This window comes from Salvia splendens, chromosome 9 (genome assembly GCF_004379255.2).
Source record: "Salvia splendens isolate huo1 chromosome 9, SspV2, whole genome shotgun sequence".
Lineage (NCBI taxonomy): Eukaryota > Viridiplantae > Streptophyta > Magnoliopsida > Lamiales > Lamiaceae > Salvia > Salvia splendens.
In genome coordinates this window covers 4,322,215-4,337,893 of record NC_056040.1, presented here as the reverse complement: position 1 = coordinate 4,337,893, position 15,679 = coordinate 4,322,215, and the positions used below count along the sequence as shown (strand labels likewise).

The 15,679-nt window shown below is 39.6% G+C and overlaps 3 protein-coding genes across 3 annotated transcripts; 1 reads left to right on the top strand and 2 right to left on the bottom strand.

Moving 5' to 3' along the window:
* Positions 1-3,740: 3,740 nt before the first annotated feature.
* On the bottom strand, positions 3,741-4,439 carry LOC121748148 (MADS-box protein GGM13-like). The gene has a single exon (XM_042142373.1). The coding sequence runs from the start codon at positions 4,437-4,439 to the stop codon at positions 3,741-3,743; it is 699 nt and encodes a 232-aa protein (XP_041998307.1).
* A 1,265-nt stretch (positions 4,440-5,704) lies between these two features.
* Positions 5,705-9,805, top strand: LOC121748032 (probable serine/threonine-protein kinase DDB_G0291350). Its single transcript, XM_042142245.1, has 6 exons — positions 5,705-6,098; positions 6,769-6,911; positions 8,110-8,253; positions 8,640-8,825; positions 9,161-9,285; positions 9,388-9,805. Exons 1-6 carry the CDS (start codon positions 5,888-5,890, stop codon positions 9,611-9,613), a joined length of 1,035 nt encoding a protein of 344 aa, XP_041998179.1. The 5' UTR covers positions 5,705-5,887; the 3' UTR covers positions 9,614-9,805.
* A 94-nt stretch (positions 9,806-9,899) lies between these two features.
* LOC121748031 lies at positions 9,900-14,982 on the bottom strand. Its single transcript, XM_042142243.1, has 7 exons — positions 14,825-14,982; positions 14,378-14,582; positions 13,858-13,981; positions 13,342-13,679; positions 11,639-12,548; positions 10,835-11,016; positions 9,900-10,514 (listed from the first exon to the last, which is right to left on the bottom strand). Exons 1-7 carry the CDS (start codon positions 14,914-14,916, stop codon positions 10,431-10,433), a joined length of 1,935 nt encoding a protein of 644 aa, XP_041998177.1. The 5' UTR covers positions 14,917-14,982; the 3' UTR covers positions 9,900-10,430.
* Positions 14,983-15,679: the final 697 nt, after the last annotated feature.

Here is a 15,679-nt window from a genome sequence, read left to right as displayed (position 1 = left end):
CAAAGCAAGCAGCCGAAAAAGAACAAAAAGCAGGGAGGTGCGAACTGCGCTCCTCAGGATCCGAAAAGGCAACAGGATCCCGAAGACGATAACGAGCCGCAATATGATGGAGTAATCCTAACTATTGACGCTCTCCCTGCCGGGAAGACTAAATCGTCTCTGAAGTCATAGAGCAGAGGTTTAAAAGCTCGGTCTCCCACCCACAAGCAAACGGACTGAAGCCGTGATTCCGGTTGAGATCGGCATACCCAGTCCCCGAACTCTAAATTTCTCCTCAGAAATGAATGATGACGGACTGAGAGCCGAACTAGATCTGGCCGAAGAAAGAAGAGAATTGGCCTGCATAAAAGCAGCCAAGTACAAGGAGCAAGTAGCCCGGTATTATAACCAAAGGGTGAAAAAGCTGCAATTTCAAGTGGGAGATCTCGTCTTGAGAAACAACGAAGTAAGCCGAGCAGAAAAGCTGGGCGAACTCGAACCCACATGGGAAGGTCCGTATCGGGTGTCAGAAGTCCTCGGCAAAGGGTCTTACAAATTGGCTCACATGTCAGGAGAACAGGTACCCCGAACATGGCACATTTCCAACCTCAAGAAGTTCCATTTGTAAGAGACAGTCCGGTCAGTCAGTCTTGAGTCCTGTTCGGTCAATGTGCTTTCTTTGGTTTGCTTGGTCTTTGTTTGTCTCTGTGCGTTTTGTCTGTGTGTTTTGTCTCTCTGTGCGTGTCGTCTCTTACAAATGTTACTGAGGTATCTTGTTCTTCGAAGGCTGATCCCCTTTTTAGAACATATATAAGCCTACGATTGTGAGTCCAAGCTTCTAAGGAGGATACAAGACCACAATTCAGCTTAAACAAGCAGTTCGTCTGAAACGAACTGCAATAAGCCAACGATTGTGAAGTCAAAGCTTCTAAAGAGGATACAAGACCACAATTCAGCTTAAACAAGCAGTTCGTCTGAAACGAACTGCAATAAGCCAACGATTGTGAAGTCCAAGCTTCTAAAGAGGATACAAGACCACAATTCAGCTTAAGAATCAAGCACTTCGTCTGAAACGAACTGCAACAAAAGTCCGATTCACGCGATAAAACTTGCCTGAATTAGGACAAGGGAAAGTCCGATCCACGCGATAAAACTCGCCGAATTAGGACAAGGGAAAGTCCGATCCCCAAATTAGGACAACGGAAAGTCCGATCCGAGCGATAAAACTCGCCAAATTAGGACACAAACCAAGTCCGGTCAAAGATGTTTATTTCATCAGACCAAAGACGAGTCCGGTCAAAGATGTTTATTTCATCAGACCAAAGACGAGTCCGGTCAAAGATGTTTATTTCATCAGACCAAAGACGAGTCCGGTCAAAGATGTTTATTTCATCAGACCAAAGACGAGTCCGGTCAAAGATGTTTATTTCATCAGACCAAAGACGAGTCCGGTCAAAGATGTTTATTTCATCAGACCAAAGACGAGTCCGGTCAAAGATGTTTATTTCATCAGACCAAAGACGAGTCCGGTCAAAGATGCTTATTTCATCAGACCAAAGACGAGTCCGGTCAAAGATGTTTATTTCATCAGACCAAAGACGAGTCCGGTCAAAGATGTTTATTTCATCAGACCAAAGACGAGTCCGGTCAGAGATGTTTATTTCATCAGACCAAAGACGAGTCCGGTCAAAGATGTTTATTTCATCAGACCAAGGACCAAGTCCGGTCAAAGAAGTTTACTTCATAAGACCAAGGACCAAGTCCGGTCAAAGAAGTTTACTTCATAAGACCAAGGACCAAGTCCGGTCAAATAAGTTTACTTCATAAGACCGAGGACAAGTACGATGAAATTTTTTCGCTAAGCTGTAAATACAGTGTTAGAAGCGAAAACAAAATTTCATTTTTCAAATCTTGTTCGGCATACAACTCCGCTACCCTACAAAATGGCGTTACGCCATTACAAAGGACTATTCTACTGTCCGGGGTTGCTAAAGTTGAGCCACCTATTCACAAAATCCTCGTGAAGCCGAGTTCGGGCGTTCTCGGCAGCTGAAGAATAAGCAGGTCGACGAGATGCTCTAATCGACCTACCACCTCTTCCCTGAGCCCGGGAAGCTCTAGCACCTCGGCGGCGAAGAGTCTCTTCACGAAGCATTTGTTGATCTTGCTCACTCATAATCACAGCTCCTCTACGAACTTCAGCCCGTCCTTGTCTTGACGTTTCCGGCTGTTCCTGAGTTCATTGCTGACTTGGAGTAAGGTTTTGAGCAAGTGAATCAGGGGTTTGAGCTGGAGTGTGACCATCTGTTGACGGGAAATGCCTAAGGAATCTCTCGATTGAGGGACGCCGGGAAAGAATGATGTCGTACCGAGAAGCCCAGCGCCGCAATGATTTCACGACTTGTTGGCAAGCCGAGCTCTCCAGCGCATTGTTCCTCCGGAGTACATGATATTCCTCCCACAGTTCGTCAACTCGTTCCTGAACTTCAGAGATGGTCATTCCCCCACGCCTGCAGATGAAATCCTCATACGCAGTCCTCTCAGCGACGGCAGTGTTCAGCTCGGCCTCCAGATCCTTCTTTTCGGACTCTAAGTCCTTATTATCGGCCTCCAGCTTCATTGAACGAGCCAAGAGTTCGTCATTCTTCATCTGGTCAGCTATAGCTCTTTTCTCAGCTTCGTCTAAAGCCGAAGAGTACAGCCGCTTCCAGTGAAGTACCTCCAGCTCCTTGAGAGTTAAGAATACAAAGCAGCTACGTCAGTTCGGCATTTCAGCTTACCGAGCAGGTAGTAAACCACAACAGGAGTAAGAGAGTACGAAAGGCTATACGAAGACGCAAGAGCAGAAAGAAGAATTTTTTCTGCAATAAGAAAAAAAATTTTCTACACAAGGGCTTCAAGGCCGTTTTACAAGAAGGAAGAAACTAAACTAAGAGAAGGAAGACGAAATCATACTCCGCTAGCTTCGTCTCCGCCTTCTCGGTGAGGTTCAACGGCCGGATTTTACTGTCGCATTTAATGCAGTCACGTGCAAGGCACGTCCCCTGACATCAGCCTCCCCCTTGCCTTTATCCAGAATGCCGAAGTGACTCACTTCGCCGAAGTGATTCACTTCGCCCTTCGGGGGGTAGTGATGGGGTGCGTACTAAACAAGCCCAACAGCAACGACGGCCCATCAGCCCAAAGCCCAAGGAAGAGTATGAGTTCGGCATTACCAAAGAGTTCGGCCTCAGCCTACAGCTCGGTAAAAGCCAACCAATCAAGCTCTGCTCTCAGGTCGGCATCAAGCTCTACTCTCAGATCGGCAACCAAAGCAGTTCGGTCTCAGTATTCGACCGAACAAGGAGTTAGTGGACCCATACAGGATTTCCACAACTTCCAACACACCCACTGCCACGTGGTGTCAACTCAGGCCACGATCGTAGGCCATGACCTACGCTACATCCACGATCTTAGGCCATGACCTACACGACATCCACGACTTAGGGTGGTGATGCAAGCCACGATCTTAGTTCAATATATAAATAGAACTTAGATCTGATAGACAGGGGTTAAGTTCTAAAGGTTAAGCTCTCTAGAGATAAAATATCATATAGCAAGTCTGTGTTGTAAGCTGTAATCCCAGATCAAGCAATACAATCTTGCCCTCCCTTCTTCCCGTGGACGTAGATTTACTTCAGTAAATCGAACCACGTAAATTCATTGTGTCGTAGTCTTTATTCTCTACCAGCATTTACTAACATCAGAAATTCGCGGATTCATCACCCACCAAACCAATCCACATTCTGATTCACATCCATTGAAGAGCAGTAGCCTTGATTGAGATAATTGTGATCCATAAACGTCTCCAGAGGCGGCGGGCAGTAGAATTCCGGCACCGGAAGTTGATCATCGCCGCTTATCCCATCCATACCATCAGCAATCGAAAAGATTCCATCTTGATCAACAATTTCTTCAAATTCGCCCAAATAAAGCATCTCATTGCTCTCCTTCTCCTTCTTGATAATCGCCTCCCGTTTCAAGAAGTCGATTCTTGATCGCATGGCCAGGGCCTTGGAGCGCACCGCCGCGCCAAATTCCCGCAACTGGGACTCGTCCATGAGGTGGAGGCGATCGTCCCAGGTGCTTAATTCGGTCTCCAAATTCTTCTTCTGCAGCTTCGCGAGTTCACCCTCGGCACTCCTCTGCCGCTCGTTGAAGAAATCGGACACCCTGTACGTTTTAACGGCGCCGGGATCGGCCTTGTAGGAGTCGATTAGGCGGCGGACTTGGGCGGAATCCTCCGGCCAGATGGAGGTGGAGTTGGTGGTGGGGTCGCGGATGATCATGCAGGCGGGGACGTCGCAGAGAGTTGTGAGTTGGTGGAGTTTCTTCTTCAACCCCTCCTTTCTATTCTTCAGAGTTAGGAGCCGTGATTTCTGCTTCTCAATAAACTCCAGTTTCAACTTTCTTCGCCCCATCGATTTGATTTCTGAGATGATTGAGAAGGAAAGATTTGATTTCTGAGAAAAGAGAGGAGATTTTGAGAAGGAAAGATTTGATTTGTTTGATCAATACCGTCTATATATAGGGTTTTATTATTAGTAACTATGGAAAGTAATAGCAAAAAATTACCTTATTATAATTTGTGAGATTAATTATTGCACTGTATGACTAAATCTTTGACTAGAAAATATTATACTACTGTTGCTTGAACTCAAAGTTTACAGTAGTATTGTATTGTCGTTTGTAATAGGACGGTCGCAGTTTTACCACGGTAAAACCCTATTACCTTATTTAACTAGTAAGTAATGCCAAGATATAGATTTATATACGGATTTTTCTATTTGTTTGATAAAATAGAAATTAAATAAAAAACTATAAAGTGTATGTCAAAAAGGGTTTGTGAAAATCATCAAACTAAAAACAGTCCGTCCATTATTTAATTAACAGTCAATTTTGTTGTCGCTGAGTAATTCGATTAAATAACTTTAATCTCAACTAAGGGTCATTACTTTTTATACTCCTAAATAGTTTCTCTTGAAATTAATACGTATAAATTTTTAATTCTACTAGGAAACACTACTTTCAATTTACTAAAATGTTAAAAGTATTGCATACCGATTTATGGCAAGTGGCTTGCTGTTGGTATATGGTTGTCCGTTCGGACTGGTGGGTCAAGTGTATCAGGTTAAAAATTTACAATTCACTCTAAATGTATACACATCTACATCTTTAACAAAATCAACATGATAAATAAAAATATATTTATCACAATTAAAAATAGAAAATAAAAATATAAATTGGGTATAAAAAAGTGGAGTATCAAATTCGTAAAAAAACAAGGTAATGTAATTAATTTTTAAGCATTTATTTGTATAAAGAATTCGTATTTATTTTTTTGCTTTCTAATTGGGAATAATATTAAACTTTCAATCATCTTTTACAAAATGAATGTTTTTTCATAGAGGAAAAAAAGAAAAAAAATTTAGAGAAATAGTTCAAATAAAATTATATGTACACATACATATGAATTTTTATAGGAGATTAGAGTGCATTTAGGTATGAAAATCTCTAACATAGGTAACAATATTTTTAGTTCCATGTAGTATTTAAGATTTCAGCTTACAAAAGCAAGTATTTATATGTGAAATAATGACATCATGATATAATGTTTCCATTTTTTGGCAATATTTATATATGTGAATTAATTACAACATTATTGTACAATGTTTCCATTGTTTTAGCAATACTCCATTTGTTTATTGATTGAGGTACAAACACGTTATAGAAAATGGAAGGTGCGTGCGTGAGTCTCAATCTCTTAAACTAATAGGCGCAGATCTCTGATTCTGCTCTGAATTGGGGATTCGAGTTCGACAGAGTTAGTGATTCTCTCTGATTGAGAATCGGAGAGAGAGAGAGAGAGATGGGGTGCTCGTTCTCCGGTTTGAATGCTCTCTACGAGGCCGTCAATGGCGGTGGTGATGTTTGGATCAACGAGAACCGTTTCAGGATTGTACGCCAGCTCGGAGAGGGCGGCTTTGCCTTCGTCTTCCTCGTTAAGGAGCTCATCTCCGATCCTTCCAATCCCGCCGCTGGCATTTCCGCCAAAATCAAGGATTCTTCGCATATCTCCGGTAATTTTTCACATTCCATCGCCTGATCCGCGGTTTTTGGGGTTTTGCTAGTGTTTTGTGTCTATTGGTGATTCGATTTTTACGCGAGTTGTTGATTGAATTAACTTTATACGCTACAGTAAGTGATAGAATAGAATAATGAGACGTATGGAGTTCCCTGATTAGAATATGATGTTGTGTTAGGATCTATTGTTTGTAAAATATCGTAGGGCTTATGTATTGCTAAATTTAAGTAGGATCTGGAAGTGTGAAGTTGGTAATTATTTAGTTAATTTGTGACGAACTAAAGATGGATCTGCTTGGACAAGAAGATGTGATTAGCTAGTTAGCTACTTGAATTGCTCAATTGATGATGCAAAAAGATGACTGAGAACTTGTTTGGATAGGTAGCCAATCGAGTAAGAACTTTTTGCCTATAAGGTTAGACTAATCAGTTTCTTAGAGGATAGAAGTAGAGGAGCAGCCCAAAGTCTACTCAAACTGTAGTAGTGTAGTAGTTAAATGGAAAAAATAATGGCTAAATTGTACAATTAAAGGCATGGTTGAGTTCAGCTCCATGAGAAGTAGCTTAGTTCATACTTATCTGTTTTAGAGAAGGCATGGTTGAATTCAGCTGCGTAGGCATAACGATGCTCTGATTTGACTCTACATGGTGTGTCTCATTGTGCAGGTGATGGAACATATGCAATGAAGAAAGTGCTGATTCAAAACAGCGATCAGCTAGAGATGGTGAGGGATGAAATACATGTTTCATCTCAGTTTAACCATCCTAATTTGCTTCCTCTTCTGGATCATGCAATCATTGCAGTCAAGGTAATTGCTGTTCTCGTGGTTTCTGCAGTCTTTATCATTTCATACCAGCAAGCATATGTTTGATGTTTGATAGAAAGGTTACAGCTTTGAGCTGAAGTGACTATACTCCGATTAAGGAGGCAATTAACTTGAAACCTTTTAGTACTATACACTTGCATCCTGTATGGGAGAAGTGATGTAAACAGATCCTGCCAGGTGGTCCGTTCTTAGTGATTCTGAGTAGCAATATGACAGATTAAATTTTTCTTAAATATTTTTATTGAAATAAATAATATGTTTCGCTAACGAGATACTTATTGGAGCAGGTGCTCAGCAATTGAATTTCTTTTTATCTTGTAAGGGGGCATTTGGTTTTATGGATTAGATGAGTAAGAGTGATGGAATAGAGTTGGAATGGCTTATTAAGTTTTGTGGTCGGATTGCTTGATTGTGGTGTAGTATGATAAATGGAAGGATTACGGCTAAAATGCAAAAATAATTAAAAAAAATCAGGATTCCTTTTTTATAATCATGCAAAATTCCATAAAGTCAAGGACAAAAATAACCAATAATTATTTTTGTGAGGGTATTGGACTTTTGCATTTAGAATGAAGGATGATTAAATCATCAACCCAATTTGGAGTGATAAAATAATCATCCAATTGAATTTAAGGTGTGGGCCGAGTTATCCAATTTGGGCCTAATCTTGCAAACCAAACATTTGATTAAGTTAGGATATTTTATCAGTCATGCCTTTTTACCCAGATCAAACGCCTCCTAATAGTATTAACTCATTTTGAAGGCTGCAGTACTCCAAGCACTATTAGCTTTTGGGCCACTTTTCTAATAATGAAAGTCAATAGTATCATCTTTGGGTCTTAATTTTGCGAGTACATTTGGCCATTATAAGGATTTCTTTTAGATGCAAATGCTTTACAGGTGTGAAACAAATATTATATTTAAAAAATCAGATCTGAAAAATGAACAAAGTGATTGGCACATGAAGTGATAAAATTCTTCTATACACATTCCATTTTTCCATTATTCTAGGCAAGATCTTGCTACGACTTTTTATTTTAATATAGTTTGAAAGTGATAGATGGTGAATCATGAATGACATGCCATTTGTTTCAAGGAAAAGATCCTTGCTCTTCCTTAACTGCATCTTTTTATCCTCACAGGATTAGCTATCTGAATAACAATCTGTTCTGTTGATCAGGCTTCACAAGATCATTCCTGGAAGCATGAAGCTTACTTGTTGTTTCCTGTTCATTTGGACGGAACTTTATTGGACAACACCACGGCTATGAAAGCTAAGAAGGAGTTCTTTTCCACCTCGGATGTGCTTAAGATACTTCATCAGGTAAATATGAAGGAAGAATTATACCTCCATTTTGCTAAACATTAGGTGTATATCATGTATGTTGGTTCTATGCTAAGGTACTTTTTTATTTTCAGAAAATGTTTAAAAGACATCTTTTGTTGATTTCCTGTTTCCTATCTTGCAATAACACATGGATTTCTTTCTTTTCACATCGAAACTTGCATTCATGCTACTGTGTTGCAGTTATTGTTGATATGCATTCAGTGTGGAGTTCCAGTCTTCTACTGCATATGAAGTTAAAATTGTTGCATCGGGATGTTTGGAAATAAAAAAAACTTAGTTAATACCCAGTGACATATCTCTCTATGGCTATACTTGTATCAGAGTATGAAGAAACAATTTACCAGCATATTGTTCATCTGCAGCTTTGTGCAGGACTTAAGCATATGCACAGTTTTGACCCTCCCTATGCACATAATGATGTCAAACCTGGCAATGTCCTTGTGACACGCAGGAAAGGCCAGCCACCTGTAGCCATATTGATGGATTTTGGTAGTGCCCGTCCTGCAAGAAAGCAAATCCGTAGTCGTTCAGAAGCATTACAACTTCAGGTCCCATTTAATTTTAAAGCTATCATTGCGTTCTTATACTTCGCAATGTCAGTTGCTGCTTAAAATCTTCGAATCATTCATTGAATTATTTAATTCCAATCATCATTGGATTTTATGGTTAATCCTGTTTTGTGTCCCCAACTTTAAGAGCTTTTCAATTTGGTATCTGGTAGTTTAAATCATAATCTGAACTAATCATATATATGCAGACCAATTTGGTGCCCTTTTTTCCCTTTCTACTGCCACATCCCATCTATAAATTAAACTGTCATATTGGTCGTGGTTTGCATTTCATTGTTATATTTTCTTATAATCTATTAATGTCGATCATGTAGGAGTGGGCTTCTGAACACTGTTCTGCTCCATTCCGAGCTCCTGAATTGTGGGATTGCCCAAGTCATGCAGACATAGATGAGAGGACTGATATCTGGTCGTTAGGCTGCACGTTGTTTGCCATAATGTAAGAACTGTTTTTGCCTTATCTGGACATCAAGTCTTCAGCATCGTTTGTCTATGTATAATCACCACGAGAATTTCACATATCGAATGATACATTTTCCAGGTATGGTGAGTCTCCTTTTGAATATGCACTCGGAGAATCAGGTGGGAGCTTACAGCTTGCTATCGTAAACGCCCAAGTAAAGTGGCCAGCCGGTCCCAATCCACCTTACCCAGATGCACTTCACCAGTTTGTAAAATGGATGCTGCAGCCCCAAGCCACGGTCCGGCCTCGGATTGATGATATCATAATTCATGTGGAAAAGTTGGTCGCTAAGTTCTCTGATTGAAGAAATTGCAAGGGAGAATTATTGTTGGGTGATGGAATGAGGTGTATGGAGCGCCATTTCAACTGTTTGCTTATCTATGATACATTGATTTTGTTTGAGATATAGCATAAATTATGTAAGTTTTGTCGGCATTGTACATGTTTAATCTCCAAATAATTGATCTATGGATGAATCATACGTGATTACAATTTATTACGTGATAACAATTTACAGATATTTAACTTTAATTCATATAAATCATGATTAATCATTGTAAAAGTAAACTAAAATAAAATAAAAAAATGAAAAACAGCAAAACTAAAAGATTAATATTGGAATGAAGATAAATGATCCAAGTGAATATATCCATCCACAAACATCAATCAACGTTCATATTCCAAGCAGATAATCTCAACACCACCAAAACCATGATTCCCGCTCCTCTCGGCCTCCACATCTCCCAATCCTAATCCCCTCCTCCGCCTCGATTTCGTTAAGAACATAAATCGAACCTGATCTATAGAGAAAAAGGTATATTTCTGGGATAACCAACCATTTCCCTCAACTTCTACAGTTGAAAGAGTCTATGAGCAAACACATTAATGATGATACAAACTAGCCATGAGGTGATTGTGAAAATCTCACCTAAAAAATTCTGTTCTGGCCAATCCTACTACTCCCTGCTAAATAGAATTTTCTTCAATAATAAGGGGAACCAAAGAAGAAATTGGCAGGTCACAAGTTGTAGGAGTTGAAGGGCTCTGATGCTGAGGGATGCCAGAGTGTCCGCCGCTTTCAGAAGACTACTTAAAGACACAATGATGTTACGAGTGGTAATTTAACAGCTCCCACCACAAATTTTGGCTCTCTTCTTGTCAGGAGATGTGAATAGTGTCCTCACAGACTCAAGTGGGTCATCCACCTACACAATCAAATATAAGTAACCAAATGAAGATGCGCCAAGAGAAAGCAAAGCAAAATCACACGACACGCATGTGCGCTCTTAGGAGTCATTGCAGGTCAAGTATCTCAAGGATGTTGGGTGTCAGTAATGTTTTAAGGTTTATAAGCAGGAAAGCTGTTATCTTTCCCAGGAAGAGATGTCCTCATTTTGAAACTAAACTTGGGTTAGACCTGTGTCTTCCCCCTTTTCTCTTAGCAGATCTGACAGTTGAATAGGTTTCGGTGCTAATTAGAAAGGCCAGAAAAGGTCTTACAATGACTGATACTGTAGTTCATTACCTCTACCAAGCTTGATGATCCGACATTGCTAAGCTCCTTGTTTTCTTCTAAAGCTGATAGTGTCTGTAGCCATCCAGGAGCAGATTTTCCAGTAGACAAAATCCAGGGGCAAAAGTGTCTGTGCTGTTTGATTGGGTCGAACTCAATCGGTTTACTAAAAGATAATAATTTCTTATGCTCTCCTGCAAGAGTGAGAAAGGTAACTTTATCCATCAACAACATAATAACAGATTATATAAGGCTTTGGTGTGTAAAAAATGTGTACTGCAAGAGACAGAATTTCAACGAATATGAGACAAGGACTGCACGAGATTTCGTATCATAAGTAATTTCAATAGAGATTAATTTTCTTTGGAATTAATAAAAATGTATCATTTCTCCATTGAACTCTGGGTCAGGTAGAATACAAGACAAATTAGAAACGTCTGTGTACCATACTCCCTCTGTCCCATTCGATGTGTCTCACTTTCCTTTTTGAGTTGTCCCATTCCATTTAGGAAACAATAATGGCTGTAATTTTCTCTGACTTCTCTCTCTCTCTCTCTCTCTCTCTCTCTCTCTCTCTCTCTAAGAACACATGTAGGGCAATACACTTTATACTCTAATCTCCTTTTTCTTAACCCATGTCTAAAAGAGATGAGACACTTGTGGGATGGAAGCATGTCAACCTTTTTATGCACACAAGCTCCTTAGATAAATATGAGGAAATCTAAAACATTATGGCTAAATATAAAACTAGCCGAGAAACATGATACCCAGAGAATAAGAACAGAATTAGAAAGTTTGAGAGATGAAGTAACTTACTTGTACTAAAGAGCATAGGTTTCTCGCTCTGTGAAGCACCTATCCCAAGACTATCCACATAGTTTTTTCCGTAGCTGCCACCTTCTTGGTTTCCGGACATTTGTTCTCTGTGAGGCACAAGCCCTCCTGCATTAGTAATTGAGGAAATATCCTCAAGGGTTGAGCTAGATAATTCACCAGCAGCTGCTGAATTGACTCCCTTTTCTGTTCCAGAGAAATTCAAATTAGTGCCTTCTGCAACAGATTCAGGGGCCTCCAAAGGTTTGTCTGCAATGGCATTTGGCTCTATGGTTACAAAGGTTTCTTCAGCACTGATGGTTTCACTTTGTTGCACCACCGCTTGATCCTCCACTTGTACATCTGAGTGATCTTTAGTTCCAGTTTTTATTGGCAATCTTGCTCTCAAATTCTGGCCAACAATGGGTAAAGATATGGTTGCACCATAGTTTAGCGACGCAGGTGGAGGCCCACCAGCAATTGTGAACCCTGATGATGTTGAAGGTGTGTTACCAGTATTCCCAATACCTCCACTACTTCCAGTGCATATTTGATTGTCTGAAGAACCTTCCTTTGCACCAGCCTCATCATGGGCGGTAATACCTTTATCAGTAACTTCTGTAAACCCCACAAATCTTATATACTCCAAAGGCTGTGGGATAGTAGTGAAAGCCCATAATCCAACGCTGGCTCCACATAACTTGCAATCGAGAACAACACAACTAGGATCAACTTGTAGCTCACTAGAAGGGTCGGTGTCCTCACTTGAAGACTGGATATTATCTTTCGGTTTGTGTCCTGTTGCAATTGTTACATTGGCATCTTTAATAGCATAATTTTGCCCATCCTTGAAGTCAACTCTGTAAGGTAATATACGAGGTTCCCAGCCAAGCAAACTGATCAGCTTCTGTGCCTGTACACTTCCAAAAGTCACTATTCTTCACTTTAACTGGTCCAATTATAAACAACTAATTCAAACAAATTACAAGATCCAGTTAAGGACACATCTTAATATCAACAAGAGAATGTTACTGAAACTCCTATGCACAACTAATTACATTATCTAATATAGACAAGAATCAGACAATGTATGCTTTAACCAAAACATACATCAGATGTTTCGGCCAGACAATGATCAATATTTGATCCAGAAGAAAAGGTGATGTGCAGCTACATTGATAGCTAACAGTAGCTTTGGACTCCGTTACTCAAGCTGAGCCTGGGTTACAGTCTGTCCGCTTCCATGCAACAAGGAATGTGTCCAATAGAATCTGAACGAAAATATTTTCTCCCCTACCTTCCAGTGCTTAGTCATCTAAATTACAATAAACTATTTAGCATTTAAATTTACTGCAAAGGTGTTTTTAGGGAGTGGAAATGTCTCTAAAATTTTTACTAGATTCTGCTCTCCAAATCTGTACTTTTATCATTCACCCTGAGCATTATTGATTAATACTACTATATACTATTAAAAAAAATTTAAGTATATATTATTTATGCTATTATAGATCATGTACAAGTAGAATTGGATATTCAGAGGGGCACGCTTCCCACTTCCCAGGACTTAGGCTTTTATCCTCTTCTGAACATTTGCATGAGTAGCCGAACACATTACGCTGACAATCTAGGACTTACAGACATGTGCTTCTTAAAGGTAAGATAACTTTGCTAATGGAATTCTGACTTGTTATAATTTGCTTCCAAACCTGATAGTACAAGATGGAAGAACTAGTTGCAGGTATATGCCCTGAAGATTTTGTTCCAGAGCTTTCAAGTGGTTCATGATACCCCAAACTTGAAGAGTCACTATGAAATTTCTCCAGTTGAGAAGCTCTCAAGTCATCAATGGCCACAGGGACAATAACAGGAAGAGCTATTAGCTGTGATAGAGATAAAATTCGCCCCTTGTAGTCCTCGATCAAGCTCGCCCTGGATAGAACCGGAAACTGAGCAAGTTCTTCTGCACAGGAGTTATTAGTCCAAGGGCACAGTAAATTATGCCCCCCTTCCAGCTTCAAGCTGAATACCATAGCTGCTTTCTCAACTGGTGACACATGAACCAAAAGGAAGCTCGATTAAGGAACAGTACTAAAGTTATATCTTCATATGTTCTCACAAACAATCATGCCGTACCTTAGAAGAAAATTAATAAGTTTACAAACAAAAGAAAACTAGCCAATAATAATAGTTCAACAGGAGCCAATAAAGAAAGTGTGACTTGCCTTGTTGCTTTCCCCAAGCTGATGGAGTAGAAAAGAGGAGGCGTGTATTGCATGAGACACAAGCAATTGTGTCCATATCTACATTAACCCAACCCCTTCTAGCACATTCCAAAGGGCTCACCACCTAGAAGGATGGATATGTCATTTCTAAATTTCTAATACAAAAAGTCTAGATTTAAAAGGGAGAATCACATAAGTGCTTGTGGTTGCCCTTGTAGTGAAAGTAGAGACGTGCATCTAATGCATGTGCAGAGACCTCATTGGCTATTAATGGTAAGGAGTGACATTAAAATCAGAGAAAATTTTCCAGCATTCTAAACTGTCAACATTGTCAAGCAGAAGTACACTTAGCAGATTTCAGATCCACTCTTCCAAAATCAAAAGGCATCCAAGTTATTGGCACAGAAGCACATTCACTATAAGCAAAACATTTATCATTGTACTATATCACAAATCACGATCCAACATCAACACTGCATTCAATCTAGACAGATAATAAAGGTCAAGAAAATTGGCAAACCTGAGGCTTGGCAAACCAGGTCATCGACTTGAAAGTGGATAACCTCCTAACCAAATCGCCACGGTCCCAAGGCCTGCAGACCGGTGCCTGACCCGCCGCTGGCAAAACTGACAATGAGCCATCCAATTCATTGCCAACTAATTTCCTCCCCACTGAAGACGAGTGAGGCCGCTTCCGGCCGCTTAATTGTTGAACTCCGACCCCACTGCACAGGAAAACACCATTACCACTAGCAACAAAAGTATCAGTAATTCAACAACCATAAACTACAACACTCTTCTAACGAACTAGAGAATTCGCAAGTTCCTGACATCCTCACCACAGTTACATGAAGAAATAGGGTTTCCGTACACACAAATCACCAAAGCTTTATGAAATTGGCAACAAAATGCTGCGGAATTACAGTATAGAAGGAATATCAGGAAAGGGGAAAAAATAGAATGAAACCTGGCATCGGATGATTTGATTCTGGAATTGGAAGGAGCATGAAAGAGCTTCTTCATTATCTCTTCGAACCTCTTTTCCGACTCTTCAGCCATCTTTCTTCTTCCGTCTCTCTCTACACGGAGGTCGGAGCTGTTCTTATATTGGCTTAAGTTTTTTAGTAAAATAAATAAATAAATAAACATCCAAAAATCGCTCAGATTTTTTGTTTCGAATCGGACCGAATTTTTTAAAAACAAATTGATGTTCGCATTGGGATTTAAAAAAATTTCAAATGATCGAATCAAATATTTTAAAATCCTAAGTAACCCAAATATTTTTATATAACAAAAATATATTATAGTTATAAGTCTATAAATATAAAAAATTTGCTAATGGTATTTGGTAGTATTAGATTTTTAGTTTTTAGAATGGGTGTTTTGGATTTTTGTATATTTCATAACATTTCGTATTTTTTAGATCAGATTGAATTTCATAATTGGGATAATTAGAAATTACAAGTTTTTTAATTGGTTGGACAAAAATAAAATCTGAAATTTGAATGCACATCCCTACTACTCCCTTATGCCTCAGGCCCTCAGTAATTAGTCTTTCTTCTTCTTCTTTTTTGGTTAGATCACAGGTGTTCCGAATCCACCTTCGACAGAATCTGATTAGTCCTGTTCGACCAGACTTGTGGATTAAGGCCGAATGTCTTCCAGCGGGTGGTGGGGTTTGAGTTTTTCTTTTTCTGCAGCTTGAGTTCTAAAAATCGTATACGGGTGAAAAAGTTTTTCAATGAATATTAGTATATTTTATTTTAAATGAATGTGAATAAAATGAAATAATAGGATAGAACATAAAGCCTATTTATCATGT